The sequence below is a fragment of the Ammospiza caudacuta genome, chromosome 3 (genome assembly GCF_027887145.1).
Source record: "Ammospiza caudacuta isolate bAmmCau1 chromosome 3, bAmmCau1.pri, whole genome shotgun sequence".
Taxonomy (NCBI): domain Eukaryota; kingdom Metazoa; phylum Chordata; class Aves; order Passeriformes; family Passerellidae; genus Ammospiza; species Ammospiza caudacuta.
Genome location: NC_080595.1, coordinates 53792375 through 53812816, shown reverse-complemented (window position 1 = coordinate 53812816; position 20442 = coordinate 53792375). Strand labels below are relative to the sequence as shown.

The 20442-nt window shown below is 44.2% G+C and overlaps 1 protein-coding gene across 2 annotated transcripts; it reads right to left on the bottom strand.

Moving 5' to 3' along the window:
* Window positions 1–330: 330 nt before the first annotated feature.
* Window positions 331–16549, bottom strand: TNFAIP3 (TNF alpha induced protein 3). Of its 2 annotated transcripts, none has more exons than XM_058802003.1 (9): window positions 16337–16549; window positions 12927–13239; window positions 8638–8828; window positions 8275–8422; window positions 7925–8095; window positions 6989–7169; window positions 4688–5598; window positions 2628–2860; window positions 331–1969 (listed from the first exon to the last, which is right to left on the bottom strand). In XM_058802003.1, the coding sequence occupies exons 2-9, from the start codon at window positions 13237–13239 to the stop codon at window positions 1685–1687; spliced, it is 2433 nt and encodes an 810-aa protein (XP_058657986.1). In that variant the 5' UTR covers window positions 16337–16549; the 3' UTR covers window positions 331–1684. The 2 variants fall into 2 exon arrangements, with proteins under 2 accessions (XP_058657986.1, XP_058657987.1); XM_058802004.1 differs by having other exon boundaries at window positions 1688–1962.
* Between the last annotated feature and the right edge of the window lie 3893 nt (window positions 16550–20442).

Sequence of the window (20442 nt, the reverse complement as noted above, 5' to 3'; positions counted from 1 at the left end):
TCATTCTTCTGGGGTTTAAGAGTACTCTGCACTCACAGGAATGAACTGCTTATGGTCCTTCAACAGAACCAAGAGCCCTTTCTGAGAGAACACCCACTTACAGCAAGTTATCTATCACCAAAGCACTTGGCTGCATCATCTGCACCAAGGAGCAGTAACATGCTGAATGGCAGTGCTGAACAGAAAGGCTTCCTTCTGGGGGTGTCCCACCCTCAACTGTGCTCTCTTGCATAGGTATAAAAATAACAAATTCAATCCTTCAATAATTTATTTCTTTATACCAGAGAAAGTTTTTCAGTTATACATTTAAGTTTGTAATTTCAACACTAGAGTAAATATATGTAAAAAAAATCCTAGCTGTGCAAATTTCAAATTGCATTGCTTCAAATAATATAAATATTTTAATAAAACATACGTTCACATTAAGGTTCACAAAATATATAAAATTTAACAGAAATAAGTGATGAGTTATTTAATTTTTTTTCTTCTTTTTAGAAAACAGTTTTTTTAGTAACTAGAAAAAGATTCTAAACTTGAGAAGCAAGTTAGAAGAGATCTCACCTCCAAAATCATAGCAGCAAAACAGATGCTGAAAACTTAAAAGGTGTAAAAGGAGAAGAGAGAAGCAGGTAACAGGCACAGTGGTAAAGCCGGGGTTGCTAAAGAAATTACTGCAGATTGAGAAATGGATGCATAAACTTCAGGAGTAAAATCTCAGCCCTGAAGAACTCTTGTTACTGAGCTCCCAGCTGTTTGCATGGTAACAGAATCACATTAAGGATGACAGAAAGTGTGACACAAATGGGGAGGGAGGGTACAAACAGCACACACATACTCCTGACATTTGCAGTGCAAGAGAGACAAGAATCAATCTTGTTTCAGAAGTGAAGACAAAGGGCTTTGGGGTTTTTCTTGTCTTTTGGAGGTAATTCCTTCCACACAAGTGGAAAATGGCAGAATACATTTTCACCATCACATGCATTTCTTCTGCAACTTCAGTCTTTCCAGCTGTCTTGGGATTTGGGAAAGGATCTAAATCGGGTTAGGTTGAGCATGTCAAAGGAGCAGACCAGTGCTGGTCTTGTATCTGGCTGTGGTTTGCTGAGGGCTCTGCAAGCACAGAAGTGCTTGCTGTTATCACCCTAAATGCCCGTGGGAGCTCCTGCCCTGTGAGTTCTGTAAGAACAGCAAGGACACAGGCAAACCAAACCACGTTTCTTCAGATGTCAACTGGAAGTAGCATCAGTCTGTCCTGGGTAATCCCATTCAGGAAGGACTTGCCCCTGACTGATGTATGCAGCCATAAAAAGGTCCTGCACCTCTGACAGTAGACATGGCTCCTTCCCTGGGAGAGGGGAGGGGTTGAGAAACAGGCAGAACTGGGAAGTTCTTTGGATTCAAATGCTTCATACTTCCTCCTGGGAAGTCCAAGAATTAAATATGGCATTGTAGGAGCTTAGTCATGAACGAGAGCTCTGTGCAGAAGGCAGTGTGACCTTCTCAGCAGTTCTTGTATGCAGTGTTTAGAGGAAGTAGAAATTTATTCCCATTCTTGGGAATAAACATGATCTGAGCAGACAGCTTATGTTTCCCTCCACCCTCCCACTCCCAGGACTGTTAAAGTGTTTTGGACGTAGCACCATTTCAGGGAAGGACGTAGCTGGTATTGCTCCCTTGTTCCCCACTAGCCATAGATCTGTTTGAACTGGTAGCACTCGTTGCAGTAGCCGTTGCACTTGGCATTGCCATAGTGGTCGCAGGCAGGGGCTCGGCAGCGCTGCTTGGGAGGCTCCTGTGCCCCCGGCTCCCGGGCACTCCCCGGCGGCGGCAGCTGGCCCAGGCGCCGGCACTCCGGGCACAGGTCCTCACTCCTGCAGGCCAGGCTGTTTCTACACGAAGCCACAGCACACTGTCTCTTCTGGGCACTCAATGCTGCTCGCTGCACTTCTCCTCTGTGCTGCCCTGTTCTCTTGAAAAATATTAAAACAGATTGTCAGCTGCTGTGCTGGCAGCACAAATGGCTTTTCATTTCCTTTTTACTCTGCTCGTGGTTTGTATAGGTAGCCACCTGGGGATTGTTCACAGGCACTTCTACAAAGTGCAGTACCAAGAGCCAAGTTGAGTTTTACCAAAGAAAATCACAAATTCCGTCATTTCTTAGGAAAAACTATTGGCTTTTTTATCTTTGGCAACTCTCAATTCTAAAAAGACCAAAACCAACCAAATTAAAAACCTTATCTGGAACAAACACAGTCTGTGATGGACTCAATCAAAAGTGCAGCTTGAATCCCTTGACACAGCTGCACAGCTCTAAGGGTAAGAACAAAAATCCTTCCCCAGTCAACAAAATAACCTAGCTGTTGGTCCAATTGCTTCCACTGGAATTGCTGGCAAAATCCCAGTGGAGGTAAAACTGAGCATGGCCATGGCAACCCTAAATTGAGAGTGACTTTTTACAAGTGCTGCTCAACTGCAGCAGAAAAAACTCATTATATACTCTATGCTTGTCTTTCCATAGTTAAGATGCAGCCATTTGAGGATTTTCTATTATGGATCCCAAGTTGCTCCCACAAGAGAAAAACATGCAGCGCTAAACAAGAGGAAGATTTAGAGAAGTTCACACTTACTTCTGGCTGCCTCACCAGCTGCTCTTCTGTCCTTCTGGCTTCTTGGAATCGCTGGTTCTGGGCTATAATGAAGCACTTCTGGCAGTAGCCCTCGAGCATTGTGCTGCCCAGGGTGCCGCAGTCGCGCCGCTGGCAGGACACGGTGTTATGGAAGCCGGCAGCGGAGCTCCCGGTCTGATCCGCTGCTGAAGACTTCCTCTGAGATCTCCTCTGGTGGCGCAGCAAAACACTGTCTGTAAAGCATGAACAGGAGCAGTTTGAATGTGTCCAATAGATCTGATGACCCAAAGCAGCTACAAAAAGTTCTCCATCTTAAAAATGAAAATAAATTTAAAATATCAACTAGTCTCAAACATGGGTTTTTGACAATCTTGAGACTCCCCCAGTTCGTACATCTTTCTTCATGTTACATACAAACGCGTGCTAATGCAGCCTGATTTTCATATAATTTGTTGAAACAGATGATTTGGGAAAAACTTGCCCTAAGTGGGAAACCTAGATCACATTGAAGTCAAGACAAATTTCACCTTTGACTTCACTTTGACTGTCATCTGTGACCTACCCATTTCAGCCTCCACCATTTCAGTCACATCAGATAACTGAAGTACCGTGGTACAGAGCTTAAGGGGAAAAAGTGCATTATATGTTTTAGTCTCATGAAGCAATCTTATATATTCCACAATCAGAAGGAAAAAAAAATTCATCGTGAGCAATGCTGGAAAATAAGGTATTGCAAGCTAGCACAGAAGTTCCCTAATCCGAATGCACGTGGAAAGCTCAGTGTTGTGAAAAATGTCTCTGCCAACAGCAGGGGGGTTGAATTAGATGATCTTTAAAGGTCCCTTCCAACCCAACCTACTCCGTGTTTCTTTATTTGTATCAGCAAACTTACAAGCAATAAAATAGTCTGAAGAGATAAGCAATAATCTCTCTTACATTCGCCTTTCAGGCTCTGTACCTAAGGGCTCTTTACCTGTGAAACAGGGCAGTGGCATGAAAGATGAAGATTTCATGCTGTGATTTATTCAGACTATTGCCTTTTTGGAAGTCAGTCTTTAAACACATGTGCACGCAGACACAGTGTATTACCAAGGAAGATTTCAAGGTAGAGTTCCAAAGTTATTCCAAAATACAAGCTAATTACCTACAGTCAAATTCTACTTGCTCTGCTTGTCAAGACTACTACAGTGGTTACTCCATAGCATTATACCTGTTACATCCAGAACAGACAGACATCTACAGAGTCCTCAAGGCTTTTTAAACACCTTGCCAACATAATTGATTTTCAGTACCTTCCATACATTTACAGCATTTCCTTTATAGATCTCTACAACTTGTCTTTTCTGTGAAGAAAATTCATACCAAACTATGATTGCAGTGGATGATGGGGAGGTATCAAAAGCCACCCCCTCTTAAGTTGGTTTTGCTTCCATCAAAGCTGAAAGGAAGTTATACAAGAGATTTCACAGATTTCTCACACTGCTGCCATGTGCCCCTTTATGCTGGTTTTGGCTGGTGTAATTTTCTTCACAGTGGCTGGCATGAAGCTGTGTTTTGGATTTGTGCTGAGCACAAGACTGATAATATTGAGATGCTTTTGTTATTGCTGAGCAGGGCTTATACAGTGCCAAGGCCTTTTCTGCTTTTCACACTGCCCAGCTGGCAAAGGTGCATGGGAGAAGACACAGCCTGAACACCTGCCTGCCCGTGGCAATTAATGAATTAATTCTTTGTTTTGCTTTACTTGTGTATGCAGTTTTTGCTTTTCCTATTAAACTCCCTTTATCCCAACCTATGAGTTCTCCAGCTTTTATGCTTTCTATTCTCTACCTGAGCCTACTGGTGGGAGAATGAGAGAGCAGCTGTGTGGGGCTTGGCTGCTGGCTGGAGGTTAAACCATGACAATGGGATAATAACAGACAGAAAATCACCTTCTCCTCACACTGTTTTCATCACCCCCTGCCCTTTTATCACCCAGTGCACATGCACACAGAACTTCACAGTTCAAGGAGGCTGATCTGCAGCCAAAGTGTGTCAAAACTCACTCCATCTCCACTTACCATGGTTTTCCCTGTACTCAAAGAAACACAGCGTGCAAAAGCCCTCATTTTGTGGTGTCCCAAAAAACTTGCAGCCAGGTTTCCTACAGAGGCTGCCTCCCCTGTTCTCCTCGGGAGGCAGCGCTGGTGGCGGGGGCTCCTTGCCATGGCTGCTGGGAGCCTGATGGCAGGAGTGCTGGTGGAGGATCTGTGAGATCTGGGACGGGTCAGATGTCGATCTCTGGTGGCAGGTGGGCAGGAAAGCGGGACTGCCATTTGGGGACTGCTCTGTAGACCTTTTGAAGCAAGTGCTGCATATACCATTGAAGGTCCTCTTGGCCTTTTGGCGGCACAGTTTGCATGTGGCATAGTCTAAGTGTCTCTGGTCATCCACGTTGTTGCAGGGACTGAGCTGTCTGGAGTTGTAGCAGCGCTCACACAGCCCGTTGTGTTGCACATTCAGTGTGAAGGGGCAGTCTGGGGTCCTGCACTTCATGGCTGTGGTTTCACTGTACAGGAAAAGGCTCGGGGCGGTCGGAGGCGCAGAGCGAGGCTCCGTTACAGGCCCTTCAGATGTCCACCCCCCAGGTTCACAAATATCCCCACGGGAGGAGCCTGACCCAGCTGCCTTCAGCTTCTCAGGTGCTGCTTTGGAGCTCTGCTTTCTTCCTTTGCTTCCTTGGGACCTCTGCTCAAAGCATTCGTGGCAGTAGGGCTGGGTGTTCACAGACATGTAGAAAGGGCAATTTGGTGTTTCACATTTCATCTGTAAGAGGGAGAGCTGGGAAAGTGACAGATCCTGTCTGTTCCTGGAACACGTCTCTCTTCTAGCAGGTTCAGCATTCTCCTGCCACTTCTTGTACTCATGCTGTACCAATTGAAAGTAATCTTCCACGAGGTTTATTTCTTTGGGTAGGTTGCCTTCATCTAACCTGACAGCCAAAAAAGGAAGATTGCATCAGTGGTTGAAAAGAGCAGATGGTGGGGGTGGAAGCAAATATAAGCAACGTGAGAAGGAAATGCAGACTTAATGCACATCCATATTACTCAGACAGAAGATCTGGGATGTTACCCTGTTGCTGTAAATGGAAATAATTTTAAAAGCAGGTGTTCAGTGATGGAGACTTTCACATCTGAAATAAATGTCCTGACACAATGCTAAACAGAAGTATTCTTAAAAGGCATTGCTACGTGAGGGTTTTCTGTCTAAGAGCTGTTTGCATAAAGAATATGGGTAATCTCTCAGAAGCAGAAAGTCCCCCAAATGGTGAATTTCTTTGAGGTTCAGTGCTCAGCTGAGTATAATGATATAGTTTATTGTGAAATCTGCTCCTGGTTCTGCCCTGTTGGGTCTGTATCTACCAGCAGAATTCTTCTAACAAACTGTGGGGCTTCAGTGTGGTGTGTGCAATGCAAGCATCCATCATACCATCCTTACTGCCTCCAGCTGCAGGGAAAACCCTACACTGGAGTTTCACCATGCCACAGTTGGTAGGCTGAGGAGCTAACATTTCTGGCAATATTCCAGAGCACATCTAGGCAGAGCAACTAGGGAAGCTCAAGTGCTACCCTTCACGTGTGCTTACATGCTTCAGGTAGAAGGACTTCAATTCTCAAGGCCCCTACACAAGAGCCAGCCAACAGCATGAAGATTCCTTTCTGTGGGGTAGTGGAAGCAAAGACAGAGGATACAGGGAGTCACTCCCCTCCATCAGTTCTGAGGGGACTGGTTGGGCATCACTGCCAGTGCCCATTGAATATGAGAAGCTGATGCCAGCTGCTCCCTGCATGTTACTGATGCTCAACCATCAGGGGCACCAGCAGAGATGCTGGTTCCTCCACTGGCCACAGCTTCCTGCCTGCTGCCACATGGAACAGCCCATGGTGTTGAGGCAGCTGTGCTCAGAACATACTGCCAAGGACTTTACCCAGGGCAGCCAAAATTACACCAACTGCCCATTATGCAGTGTGCCCTTACACAAAGCACAAGAGCTTGGGCTAACTAGTTCCTGCATTTAACTACTGTTCAGCAAACCTCCTGTGTAATACAAAAGTCACTGAAACTGATCAAATGGATTTTTTCCTCTAAAATGCTAGTTTCAGTTTGCTAAATCTGAACACATTTTTGCCTTTAAATTTAGACTGGCCTCAGCTCATACTACTTCAAAACATACCAACAGTAATGCCAATGTTTCATATTTCAGGTAGTAAACACATGGGCCACCTAGGAAGGAAGGAAAGACCAAAAGAACACACTGGGCTGCCCAACTTGTCCCACCTCTGTAAATAAGATAACTTTGAGGAAACAGGAATGACACTCACTTTGCAGCATTAATTAGATGAGTTGTACCATGATCCCAGCCTTGCACTGGAATTTCAATCACTATCAAGTAGTCTTTTAGCAGCTGCTCTTTCTCCCTCTCTTCTGCATCTGTCAGAAAGTGCACATTCAAATCCTCAAATCTGCCGTGCTCACTGGTGACCAGAGGGACAGCCCGGATTTCTGTGGGGAAACAAGATGGATTAGCACATACACACACAAAAACACACATAGAGATATATATGTGTATATGTGTATGTATATTTACACAAACATAACCACCCAGTTAGGAATAACCACAAAATGCAACACACGGAGATACCACCACTAAACTTTTGAGAGAGAAGAGAACAGCTGGGCAGAGCAAGGAGTTTCTGCATGGGGGAGGTTGCAGACACAGCTACATCACAAACTTAGCCCCATTGCACAGTAGTTTTAATGTCCCCATAGCAACTATCTACTCCACTTGAACAGGATTGTAGACCTTTGCTTGTTATGCCTTTTGGTGGGATGATGCTGTAACCTGAACCTAGAGAACTGCTGCCCACTCAGAAGAGATGTGTTAAAAATGGTAAAGCATATATTTCATTATTCCTGCCAGGCAGTGGTACCCTGCCGTGAGACTGCATCCTTCAAAGCTTCTTCTCTTACAATGTGAAAGGAGGCCAGAATACAATAAAACAGATGTTACCCTTTGACCAATTCCAGCCTGCAAGCAGGTGAGTTGCACTCTACTTTCAGTGAATATCTTGAAGGCAACCTTTAGTTTCTGCTCAGATTCACAGACAAAGCTCTTTCTGCTCACATTTTAGGAATATAATTCAAATTATTCTAATTTAACTTTAAAAATGCAAATCTAAACCAGATCATATTTCAAATGCTTTATCAGTAATTTTGAAGAAGTAACATAAATACCAAGCGAGGAACTTGAAAAATACCTGGCCCGCTGTCCTTCAGAGTCACCAGTGGTGTAAAATGCATGTTGTCATAGCCAAGCACAATTGGGTATCTGTAGCATTCTTCAGCTGGCCACAGGAGAGGCAAGTAAACACCACCAACATTCAGAGGAGCAAAACTGGAGCCTGACTCTAAGCTTCTAACCACTTTATCTGCATAAAGAAGAAAAAAAAACCACAAATAATTATGTGCTACAGGCAAGAGAAAATGTATGTTGGGGGTTTTATAATAATTGCTGAAAACACCATGTTCTGAAATGCATCTACCTGTTGACTAAGATCACTAACACAGCACAAGAGTAACACAGTGGGTGACTGGCCAGGCAACTCACCTGCAAGGACAATGATTGGCCTTCGGAGGATGTTAGCAAGGACGAAGATGTGGATTTCTTCCAGCGCATTATAGGGAAGTCTATTTCGAGCCCCAGATATTTCTGGGGAGGTCATTTCAATGAGGTATTCCCACTCCTCCTCCCAGTTCTGAGGAAAGAAACAGCTGTCACCAATGGTTCAAAGACACAGAGGTCAGGAGCCAGCTGCAGCACAAACAATCACATTTTCCCATTTCCTCCAAAGGGAGACTATTTCTGCTCTCCATTAATGGCAGAATCCATGAAGCCACAAAGCAAACAGAACCAGCAAGGCAACGCTGGCAAGCACTCAGAAAACAGCACCACTCCCTCAGGCTGCCTTACCCGGGTGTCATAACGGAGTCCTGTTTCCACAAACTCCTGGGATTTAACAGCCTCCCGCTGCCAGCGGAGCTTGAAGTTCCGTGTGTCAATCTCCCTGAGAGCACTAAACAATGTTTTCCTTAAGACAAGGTCGATATCTTCAATGCCCCACATATACTGCGATGCAGCATGCATAAGGCAATTTCCATCACCTGGAAAAAAAAAAAAAAAAGAAAGTGCATTATTTTCAAATGGCTATTTAAATAAAATGCCACAAGCCTGTGGGATGTAGAATTACACCTCAAATATGCATATTACCTGTGCACTTCTCTCTAAGCCTCAGACAGAAGGGTGGTAAAGAAGGAGACCAGAGTCATGGTCTCTGTTCAGAAACAGAAAGAAAAAACTTCCCTCCCTACTGGTTTTGTCTCTGCACAAGTCCAAGTTAAGCTGTCATCCAGCAATGCCCCTTACCTATCTTACTTAATTTTGACTGATATCACAAACTAAATTTTGGGGTCAACTACAAATGTCAAACACAGCTGAAATAGCTTTTTAAACACAACAAAATCATCTTAAAATTACAAAAAAAAGATGTAAATCTCCCTCATTGGTGTTTATACAAATATACACCCAATGGGATGAGGTTGAGATAATGGAAACCATTAGGAAAATATTATAGTAACACCATATTCCCTCATGAGCACTGCTTGGCACTTGGCTGTGCTTGATGGAGGAATTGTAATAAAAAAGGAGACAGAAAGGGAATGGCAGGTGATTTATGTAAAGCAATCATAGGAACACCTCTGGCCTTCCTCTTAGAAATGATTGTGTGTTGGGTTGTTACATATATGATTTAGAGGGCTGATTTTAAAACACAAAATTAAGTCAATGAAAAACAGTGATTCGATTTTCATTTACACAATCTCCTTGCATTGAAAAATTCCTCTTTACAGGTAGGAAGGATTGTGATATTCTGCAGTTTCAGAGAGGAAATTGAGACTCAGAGGAGATAACTAACTTAATTAAAAGGTGTGACAAGAAGTACATCTATGGCTGGGTTTCAAATTCTGTCTCCATCCATCTTCTTCAAAAGGGGATGTCTCCCCTGAAAGGGAGACATTAAGAATCATTACTGTCACGTCCTCAGATGCAAAACTAGGTCTGACGTCTACCACAGTGGTAAAGAGATTCACATAATACTAAGAAACCACAGCAATTTTCTTGGAATAGAAGACATCAACCCTGGTAAAGCTACTAGATTTTTCTCACATGAAAAAAACCCAAACAAACCCACCCAAAGAACTCCCACAAAAGAATTAAAGCCGGTTTGCCATATACATGATGAGTTCAATTACACCATTTGTGAACACTTTTGCTACTTATTCTGTGAAATCGCAGAGAAAAGCCTACAACAGACTCCAGTTCCTGAATAAAATATAATTTGAAATCTACTCAGTGCTTCATAAATTGTTATGGGATTGGTGCATATCAGGCTCCTGCAACTGCCTTCTATTTTTTGCGGTCCTGCAAAGCTTACTTCAATTCTGCAGGCTGCTTACTTGAGCTCAAAAATCAGGGAACAACCAAGAAGACAGAAAAACTGACTGTGTTTCCTTCTGACAAGAAAGATGACATATTAATCCCATTAAAATTTTCCCTTTGCAAAATCTAGAGCAAAGATAAGACTAATTTTCTTCTCTCTCTGAGAGCTCACTTTCGGTTCTTTATTTAGAAGCACTGCCCAAAATTCCTTACACAGCACTTGGAATTCCCCCACACCGTTTGACTAGCAATTGAGCAACAGTTGTACTTTTTGTTCTGCGGGTGCAGCCTGGCCTCCCTCGGACTTTCCCAGGGGGTGTGGCTGGGCGAGCTGGAATGAATGCCAATTCATTATACAAGTGAAATCTCTACAGCCAATACATGCCGGAATTTTTCAATTAAAAAAAAAAAAAAGAAGAAAAAACCCTAACAGTTTCGATTTTTGTACCTCCTACTGCTTTCCTTCTATCTCCATTCAAATGTCTGCAAAGAATTATGTGGTGATTCAAAATGGCTTTTTTAATTAAAAAACCCCACCACTCCGCAGATTCACAAACATAGTGGGTAAAATATACATCAAAAGATCCTGTAGGAGATACTTTCTCTGGTTTCAACAGCTACAACCTTAATCAGAAAAAAACCCACAATCTTCTGAAGAAAGCTCACTATTAACTGAGAGAACTGACATATTCTTCCGATATCTATGGGTTAAGCAGGTAGATGTTTAAAAAGTATTTTTCACATCGCATGGGAGGAAAAAAAAAAAAAAGTTGTTTTCTGGGATAATACAGGGCTTCTCCACGCTTCTGCACTTCTTTCAGAGATCCTCTCCTACAGTCCAATGTACCTTCTTTCTCCTACAAAGGTCCTTCTATGCTACTACTTTGCATAACCCACAGGTTTCCAAAGCCACTCCTACTCATGCACTTAATGACCCTGAAGCACTGAAGTGAAGCCAAGTTCTTTGCTCGGTGTACGGGGAGCCACAAATCTTGCTTTGCCTTCCCTCAACCTGCCCTAATATTTCAGCACCTCGTATACAGGTACGCCTGCTCATGGGCGGGATCCAAGTCCACACTACTCCCACACTGGCTGACGGCCATGAGACAAAGAAGGAGGGCAGTGCTGCTGAATGTAATGTTGTCACCAACAAGGGTCTGTCCAGGCAGCCTTAACCCCTGCAGGATTTGTACTGACTGGAGATGGGGGATTCTAAAACTGTTACTCTTTGCCCTGGGCAAAAATTGTGCACATTGTCCATTTTTCTAGAAAATCTGTTCGAGTGAAATTTTTAAGATGCAACACCTGGAGTGATGTTACCTTCCCAGTACATGCAAAGCACTGCCTGCCCTGACTGCAACTCTGGTCCTTCCAAAGCTCAAGATTCCATAACTTCTGTGCACACCTCTAACTGCAGTCATGAGAATTTTACACCAATGCAGAGGCAGCCCAAAAAGCCCACCAGAAGGTCAATGCCTCTACAACAGTTACAGACATGCACATCAGCATCAGGCTTTAGGTTAGGCAGTGACATTTATTCAGGGGGTCTATTTTTATGACTTCTGTACAACATAGCTGTGTACAGTCAGACTGACAAATATGGCAGAACTTGAAAAAAAGCAAACCCAGAACACAACATGGACTTCAACAATGCTGCAGGTCCACCACACCCAGTGTTTCTATAACTGCTGTGATCTGCTCCTTGAGCAAAGAGTAAGTATTTCTCATCTTCTTGAAGTCCTCACTGTCCCAGTCTATTGCTCCTGGTTAGGGGCAACCTGTGCTGTAAGGAATCCTGAGTCCAAGTTTGTAGCTGCGTGACCATAAGTCATAGCCATTACTGAATCTTTCCTCCGCTGAATGTAAAATGCCTGTGACTCTTACAGTCATGCGCCAAGGTTTCCTGCTCAAGACTGTGGAGAAACATAACCTGTTCAGGAAATCTTGGCACTACTACTGTGCCTTTTCATTTGTAGCACTTGATGCAATACACACACAGAGTAACCCAAAAGCCAAGTCTTGAAACCAGCACCGACTGTTGAGAGAAAAGGGCGCTGCAAAATTTGTGTTGCACAAAGATGGGTGTCAGTCACACACATGGGACTTAGCAGTGGGTGCTTAGGGAAGGCAAGAGCTGTGAAACCCAGGCAGGGAGCTGAGGATGAGAGAGAAGCCCCAGAGTGGGGCACTGACCCAGGGACAGCAGTGTCAGGTTCCCGGGAGGCTCCATGTTCTGACTGCCATTGCCATCCCTGTTAAAGCTGGATCAGCAAGCAAGCACTGCCTGCCAGCTACAACAGCAGGGCTTATTGGAAGGATATTAGCTTCTGCTAAATATACATGGGAATGCATCCCTGGTCACTCAAGGCATCTGAAGGCTCCTCTTGCCTGGCATTAAAGGATGTTTGGCACTTCCGATGAGGCAGCCCACATGTAGCAGTCAGATTCATGGGAAGGCAGTAGCTTCCAAATCAAGTTTCCCTGCCTTCTTCTTGACTCTGATGTGCCACAGGTTACTGATATTATGAAAATACCTGTGAAATTCCCACAATATTCACATACTGTGGTATGGACAAGGGTCTGCTACAGCATCAGAACAGCACATCATGTGGAAAGAATTTTCATTTCAAAACAGATTGAAAGGCAGCACAGTTTTAAAGCCATGTGCTTCTGTTTCAGTAATGTGAACTCAGATGCTATTAATAAAGCTGATACATTTGTATGACCTGTTTTACTGTGAGTGCAAAGACCTGCTCAAAACTTACCATTAGTCTTCAAAGGAATGAGTCTCCGAACCTCTCTGCACCAGTTGAGCTTCCTGTGGCGCTCCAGTGAAGTCTGGGTAGCCTGGTCAGTCAGGGACTTCTGAAGCATTTCCCGAAACTGGGGACAAAACTGGCACATTCTGAACATTTCTATGGTGTATCTGTGCATAGTCCTGAAGTGATGAATTATTCCACTGGGAGGTTTGACTAGATCCTCAGGTGTCCTCTCTCTGATCTTCATAGCCTTCAGCATATTGCTCTGATACAAAGCTTGGGGAAGGATGTGTTGGCCAGCCATGTTTCTAGAAGACATCTGAAATGAAAAAGGATCCTTTTATTGGCATGTTAGTGTCCTTCTATCACAGAGCTATCACTTCTGCAGTGACTGAGAAGGCACTTTCAGGGTGGGATTCTGGATGAAGTTTTGCCTAAAACAAGTACTGAGTGGATGCAGCCCATCTGAGCCTTTCATAAACAACATTTTTCAAAGCTCACATTCACTAACTTTTCTGCATTACTCAGATACAGACACTGATCAGCTCATCCCACGCATTTGCTAATATAATTTACTGTGATATTGAAGAGGATTTATGCATAAGTAAGGAAACTGCACCATCATTCAAAAAGAGCATTTAAATCAAAATAAGGATAAGAGAAGGCAAGGTCGAGGGAAGGGAAAATTATCCTGGAAACTTAACTAATTGATAATTGCACAGTGTAATCCCATATGCACTTGATGAATTTCAGGACCTTTCAAGATCTTGTTTTGATAACATGCCAAAAAAAAAGCAGTTAATGACCATTTCAGATTCCCACAGCCCATACATTCTGAGCAGGGATGGTCAGAAGAGTACGGAAAGAGCACCAAGAATTGCAGACTGTGCCAGTATCAGTCCCATACTTACAGTGGCCAGATATGGTGGATGAGGAATCTGTCACTGGAGGGTAGGCTTAGGTTACTTTTCTCGAGGCTCTCTGTATTTTGTGAGCGGCAGAGCTATGGCTCAGAAGTGCTTGTGCTGTGTGTGGGGGTGCAGACTGCAGTGCCACTATTACTCACTGGTAAGTCAACAGAGCTGAAAAAGCATTTCCATTTGGCTCAAAATCCCCAATATATTTCCAGAGCAGGACATGTAATGTTTACTGCCCTGCATCCCTTTCTTCAGTAACTCTTGCCTCATGGAGTACAGCAGGAAAAACAAAAAAAGAAGCCCATAACCTTAAACCTGCTACACTCTATGAAATACTTACTCAGAGGTCACTAACTTTGTGGCTAGTTAGAGCCAAATGTAGGGACCACATCCCTCAAAACCCCTGTGCACTACAGTAACAACAACAAGAACATCAATAACCTGTTTTTACAGGGAGAGACTCTCCATGCTGTCCACAAACATTCTTGCTTTGTTCAAAAACAAAGCAAAAATTGTATCAAGACAAATAAAAGTATGCATGCCTAAAATGTTTAGAGTACAACTAGTCAATTAGGAGAACCTACCATTGTGATTATGGATCTAGGGACAGGTATCAAGCCATATATGTGTATCAATCTCTGGACATCAAGTACTAGGAGGAACTAAAGATTGTTTATGCAACAATTAGGAAGTTTTCTCATGGAGATGGGAGGCACAGAGAGAGGAAGAAGAACTCCAGCCTGACAGACTGACCAGGAAGGCATTCCCAGGTCTGTGGAGGCAGAAGATCCCTCCTGAACAGAAGGGCTTTGGCACCTCCTTCCCCCCAGGGAAATAGTTGCTCTCTCCTCTTCACCCAGGCACTTCCATTGGCAACATCCACCTCCAAATGCCCAGCCAAAGCTTTTGAAAAGACCCTCTCAGGGTGAGAGGGGACCTCGAACTCCAGGTGCCAAGAGCTGAGCTCTACAACCTCTCTGAGAACCAGCTGGTGGAGAGATACAGAGGATAACCCGGCAAGCCCTAAATAGAGCCAGATGAAACAGGCGATGCTACAAAGTCCTGCTTTAGGTGATGTCATTCACACACCCTAAGAGCACTCGGGACCGTGAGCACAGCTGTCACATCTTGCAACATATGGAAAAGCTTTCCTTTAGGTAGTAAAGATGGCATATTCTTATCATTCCCCCACCAGCACACAGCCTTAAAATGAAAATTACATATTTTCTCATCCACTCTCCTCACCAATATAGTTTTACATATGCTATTTATGTAATCCTTCATTTAAATGCATGAATGAGTCTAAAAAGGAAATATAAACAACCCCCTACCAATCTATGTGATAACCACAGCTCTACTTTGCTCTGAGATTACCAAAGTGCTGAATTCCTTACTTATGTTACTAGAAACATTGAGTCAATGGGATTTTTTTTACACGAATAAAGATTAATCACATGACTAAGCACTACCGGCATCAACTCTGAAATGGTTATTTCCAGCTTTAAGTAAGAAAAAGTACTGAGTTTACAGAAGCACTCACTGAAACTACATTATTCGATATTATGCTCTACTGGCATTTTTTCCCCTCCACAGGTGGAAATTACTGCCTGTGCTATTTACAGTCATAAATGTGAAAGAAGGCAAAAGCCAAGCAACCCTTATTTTCAAAATCAATGTGATGAAACAAACAGAACTCAATACACATCTAGCTGGACTCATTTAAAAGTAGAAAACTGAGCTACAGTTATATCAATTTATAGTCTACTGTGCTTTGCTGTGTGCTATGCTACTTTAACCTTCTCACAGGTAATGACCAGGAATTCCCAGAAAGGAACAGCTGTAAACAATAATTAGAGACAGCATCCTTTCCAAAGGTGTAATGCTGAGGATGCTGAGCTTGGGAAAGCTGAATACTGTTCTGAGATCTGCCAATGGTTTCATAAAGTTATTTTCATTTTCTGTCCTCTATCTGAAAACCAGCAAGTAATAAACTTCTCCATAAAGTGCTAAAACTTCTAAACCAAACATGCTTAATACCTTTTAAGCCCCCCGAGATTTTTCTGCCTGGTTCTTTGCTCGGTACAAAGCAAAACACAGTACTACTCTCAGCCAAATCAGAAGATGAGGAGCGAGGCTCTTTTAAATCCCACATGACTGGTTTACACACAGTAAGTGTTCCGCGTTCTTAGCTCCCTGCCCTACTGCTCCGCTGGGGGCTGGGCGTGCAGGCTGGGAAGGACACAACACGGCCCAGGAGAAGGAGCCCGCAGCTCCGGGGCGGCTTTCCCCGCGGCGCTCGCAGCCAGCCCGGCCGCGCTGCGATCCGCAGCAGCCGCGGAGCCCCCGCGGGCCGGGCCGGGCCGGAGCAGCGGGCACAGCGTCCCCGCCCGGCCGGGGGCCGCCACAAGGGCTGCGGCCGAGGCCGCCGCCACAGCCGCCCGCTCCCCGCGGCGCCCTCCTGCAAAAGTGCTCCGGGATCCTGCCCAGAGCGGCGCTCACCTCTCCGCGGCCGGCTCCTCCTCCGGCCGATCCTGCCGTGACTCCTGCTCAGCAGCGGGGCTGAGGCGATGGGACGGAGCATCAACCCCTACCGCGCCGGGGCTCCTGCCTTCCCTCCTCTCCGCCGCCTCCCCGCCGGAGCTGCTGCTGCTGCCGCTGCCGCCGCTGCGGAATGAAGGGCTGAGCCCAGCCTCTTGTTTTTTTCCCTTTCTGTTTAAGCGTCCGGGTGAAAAAAAAAAAAAAGGGAGATTGAAAACACAACACAAAAAACCCCCACCGGGGATTTCCACCGGCAGGGCGCCGGGACTTTCCGGCCTGTGACAACCGGCGCGGCCGTGCGCCGCCAGGGGGCGCCGCCGCCGGGCAGCCCCGCCGCCTCCCCGCCCGCCGTGACTCAGGCGCGGGATTTTCGGGAGCCGGGATGTCATTTCTTCCTTCCTTATTCCTTCCCCCCCGGCCAGGGGGTTGCCCATCCCGTCCTGCAGGCTCCGCTCCGCTCACGGGCCGGCCCGGTGTTGCGTCGCTGGGTCCGGAAAAGCTCCGTGTCCCTGCGCAGAGCGGCGCCCCGGCCGTGCCCCGCAGCCTCTGGCTGGGAGCGGGAGAGGCGGCTGCCCCGGGAGCCCTGCCCGCGTCCTCCTCCTCTTTTTCCTCTTCCTCCTCCTCACGGGCACGCGTGGCCAGCGCCTGCCTGGCACACGGGTCTGGGGCTGCAGCTGCTTGGGGGTACATGCCCACATCCCTGCCCCAGCATTCCAGCAGGACATTAGGGGCACATCCCATGGAAAGTATTGCTCTTGCAGGCGGTTTTCAGGCCAATGCAAGATTTTTTGTTGTTGGTTTGTTTGGTTTTGTTTTGTTTTGTTTTTCACGTAGCTTGTATGTGCTCCACAGTTTTGGCTCTGTATTGTAAGTACCACAAGTGACTTGATTTCTTAAATTACAGGTTAGGCCAATATAGAACCCCATAGTCCCAATACGCTGGCATTTTCGGCAGATGTTACATGTGCTTTAATCCAGCCCTGCTCGGGGTCAGATTGTTGCAGATAAAGAGCAGAACCCTGGGCTAAAACTGTCAAGTCAGGGAGATCTAAGTGTCTGAATATGATTGTAAATTCTTGACTGCAACTAGCAGTTTATAGGAATAATTAAATTTCATTATTGTAAACAATTAATGCACACCTTTAAACAATGTATTAATATCTGTGCAATAAAAAAACTCACCGAATAAAACACCAATCTTTCAGTCCTGTTAATATAATTTATGGATGGGATGTATGCTGGAAAAGGGGCAGTTTCTTGCTCAACAGCCTTACAATCTGAAGGCACCCAGAAATTAAATACAGTGGAACAAAGTTTCTTGCAGTATGAAAACACTTCATCTTCCCAGATAATGAGCTCCTGCCTGTTCCTGAGTATCCACCCCTCCCAGTGGCAGGATGAGAAGCCAGGGTTGCTGCACACCTTGAAATCAGGTCTTAAATATTGGCTCCTTCAGAGAACAGGTGGATTTTGGATGAGTTCAGCTTTGAACTCCTTCACCTCACCTCCAGTAGCAGCAGCTGGCTCAGATCATTTGCTCGTGTCACACAGCAGGGTTATGTGGCAACATGATCTTTCCCAGGGTTTACAGGCCTGTGCTGGCTCTGCACAGCAGCCATCCTTCTCCTCTGCCTGTGTTCAAAAAGAAGTCAGGGATATGGCCGGAAAAAGAATAATCCCTCCCGTTTTTTTCCTCCTCTCCTTGGGGAGTTTCCTTTTAAAGTTTTTTGTGGGTGTGTTGTTTTATTTTTCTTTTTGCTCCCCTAGTCTCTCTACTGTCTTGGAAAGTATAGCTGGGTAGGAAGGCTCTGCATTTGGTGATTGGTGATTGGTCTGAGGGGTGGCTGAAATCCAGGGAACTGGATGCCTGAGGGAACTGGGCTTGCATAACTAGGGCAGCATCTGTGCTCTCATTTACACAGTATATGTTTCTGCCAGCATCTTACTGTTCCCTTCTCCTGGACATTTCCCCCTGTCCTCTCTTGGGGACTGAGGTAGCAGATTGCTGAAGTGATCTGATTAGAGAAAAAAAAAAATTTTTATCCAAGACATGTCTCTCACATAATATGAAGGCCAGCCCCTCACAGGGTTTTACAGAGAGTACTTGAAGTGATGGAGGGTTTCACTGTGGAGTAGGAATGGTGAGCTAAGGTGGGAAGTAGGGAAAAAAGAACTGAGTTACAGCCCATCTGAGCTTTGTATAGAAAACTGCAGCAAATAAATTAACAAGTAGTCCTAGCCATGATGGAGATGCTGAGACCCAGGAAAACCTGAAAAGGCAGCAACTTATTTTTTGTTTCTAAATGGTAAGCACGTCTGAATATTAATAATTACTGTTTACACCTTCATAAACTCAAAGTTGATTGCACATTGCTGGAACAGATGTTTATCAAACAGGTCTGAGCAGGATGGCAGGAATTCATTTGATCTGAGTTTGCACAGCACAAAATAAAGTTCTGTCTTGTCAACCATAACTCTTCAGCAATATGGGAACACATTAAAAACATCAGCAACATCAGTAGTTATAGAATGCACGAATATACCTTCCTCTTTTCTGAATTACTCCTGTTTGTTTTTTTTTTTTTGTAGTTATATCCTATAGTTTATCTCATCATTTATGGTATAATGCTTGCATTTAATGAAATATAAGCATATATAGATATGTATAAAGTCAAGGAAAATTTTCTTCTTCAAAGTGTGTGTGTAAATATGCACACATACACACACATAACTATGGACATGCATGCATGTATTTTTAGGTAGCTATGCATGTCAGTCATCTCTTGAGGGAACAGGAAAGTTCTCAGCATTAAGGACAGAATAAGAAATATTTTAATTTTCAGCTATCTACATTCTGGTTAAGCATAAGGGTGAAACAGTCCATCCTTGTAAGTGTAATGTTTACATAACCCTGGAGAAAGCTGTCACTGGGAATTGCAGAATATCCATTTTTTCTGAAAATTTAGGTAATCAGTTTCATGCACATCAATCAATAGCAATTATTTATTGTACTTGGGGAAAAAAAAAGAAATCTCTCAAGGCCATTCAGTTTTGTATCTCTAAATTATTTTAATTACTTTGCTTCTTTTTACTGTTCAGGAAGGAGTAGCTCACACTCACTAAATTAAACCAGGACCTCAGAGTGTTCAGAACACCATTGCCAAATGTTTGAGAGGCTGCACTAGGAAAGACTCAATGTTAAGACAGTACTCACATAATATTCAATGCTAAGGTGATGACTATAGTAGTATGACTATATTTATGGATAGTAACATCCAGGCTTTTAATACTTCAATAATTTGCTGTGTCTTTTAATATCAGATAATTCTTTAAGAGGTGTGATTCATCTAGTAGGGAGGAAAAGGATCATTAAAGGGAAATCCCTTTTAATGCAAGAGCAGTGCTTGAGGTCATGCTTGAGTTCAGCACTTCTGTCTTCCAGGAGCTGTTCTGTTGCTTCTTTTCCTGGTGGAGAAGTGATAAGAGCTTGTCAGTGCAAAGGAAAGAGAGGGGGGAAAATCCCCTAAACATCTCTCAGACAGAAAGATGGTGCTTATTACTGAATCAAGTAATGATGGTAAAACAAACAAACAAACAAACAAATGCAAAAAAACCCCAAATCGTGTCTGCCACTGAGATAGCAAGAGATGAACTGGTTTTGCGATTTTTTCCATTACACCCATCTGAATACAGTAAAAGAAACTACAGATTCCAAAGAAGACTTTTACTGGGTATATTGACAAATGACTGTACTGGAAGTAGGGGATTGTTATTTATGGAAGTAGGGGATTCCAAAGAAGACTTTTACCAGCGTATATTGGCAAATGACTGTACTGGAAGTAGGGATTCTTATTTATGGCCTGGGGCCAAGGCTTCCTCTGTCCTTTTTTTTTTTTTTTTTTTTTTTTTTGTGTGTCTGTGTGAGCTCATTTTCTCCTTCTTTTTAGTATTTCTGAGAGAAGTGTCAGAAGGGCTGGAACTGCAGTGGGTTCAAAGAGGCTGAAAGTTCAAATCTTGCCTCAGCCCCTTTTGTTAACCTGAAGGTTAAGCTGTAAGGGTGGTATTCT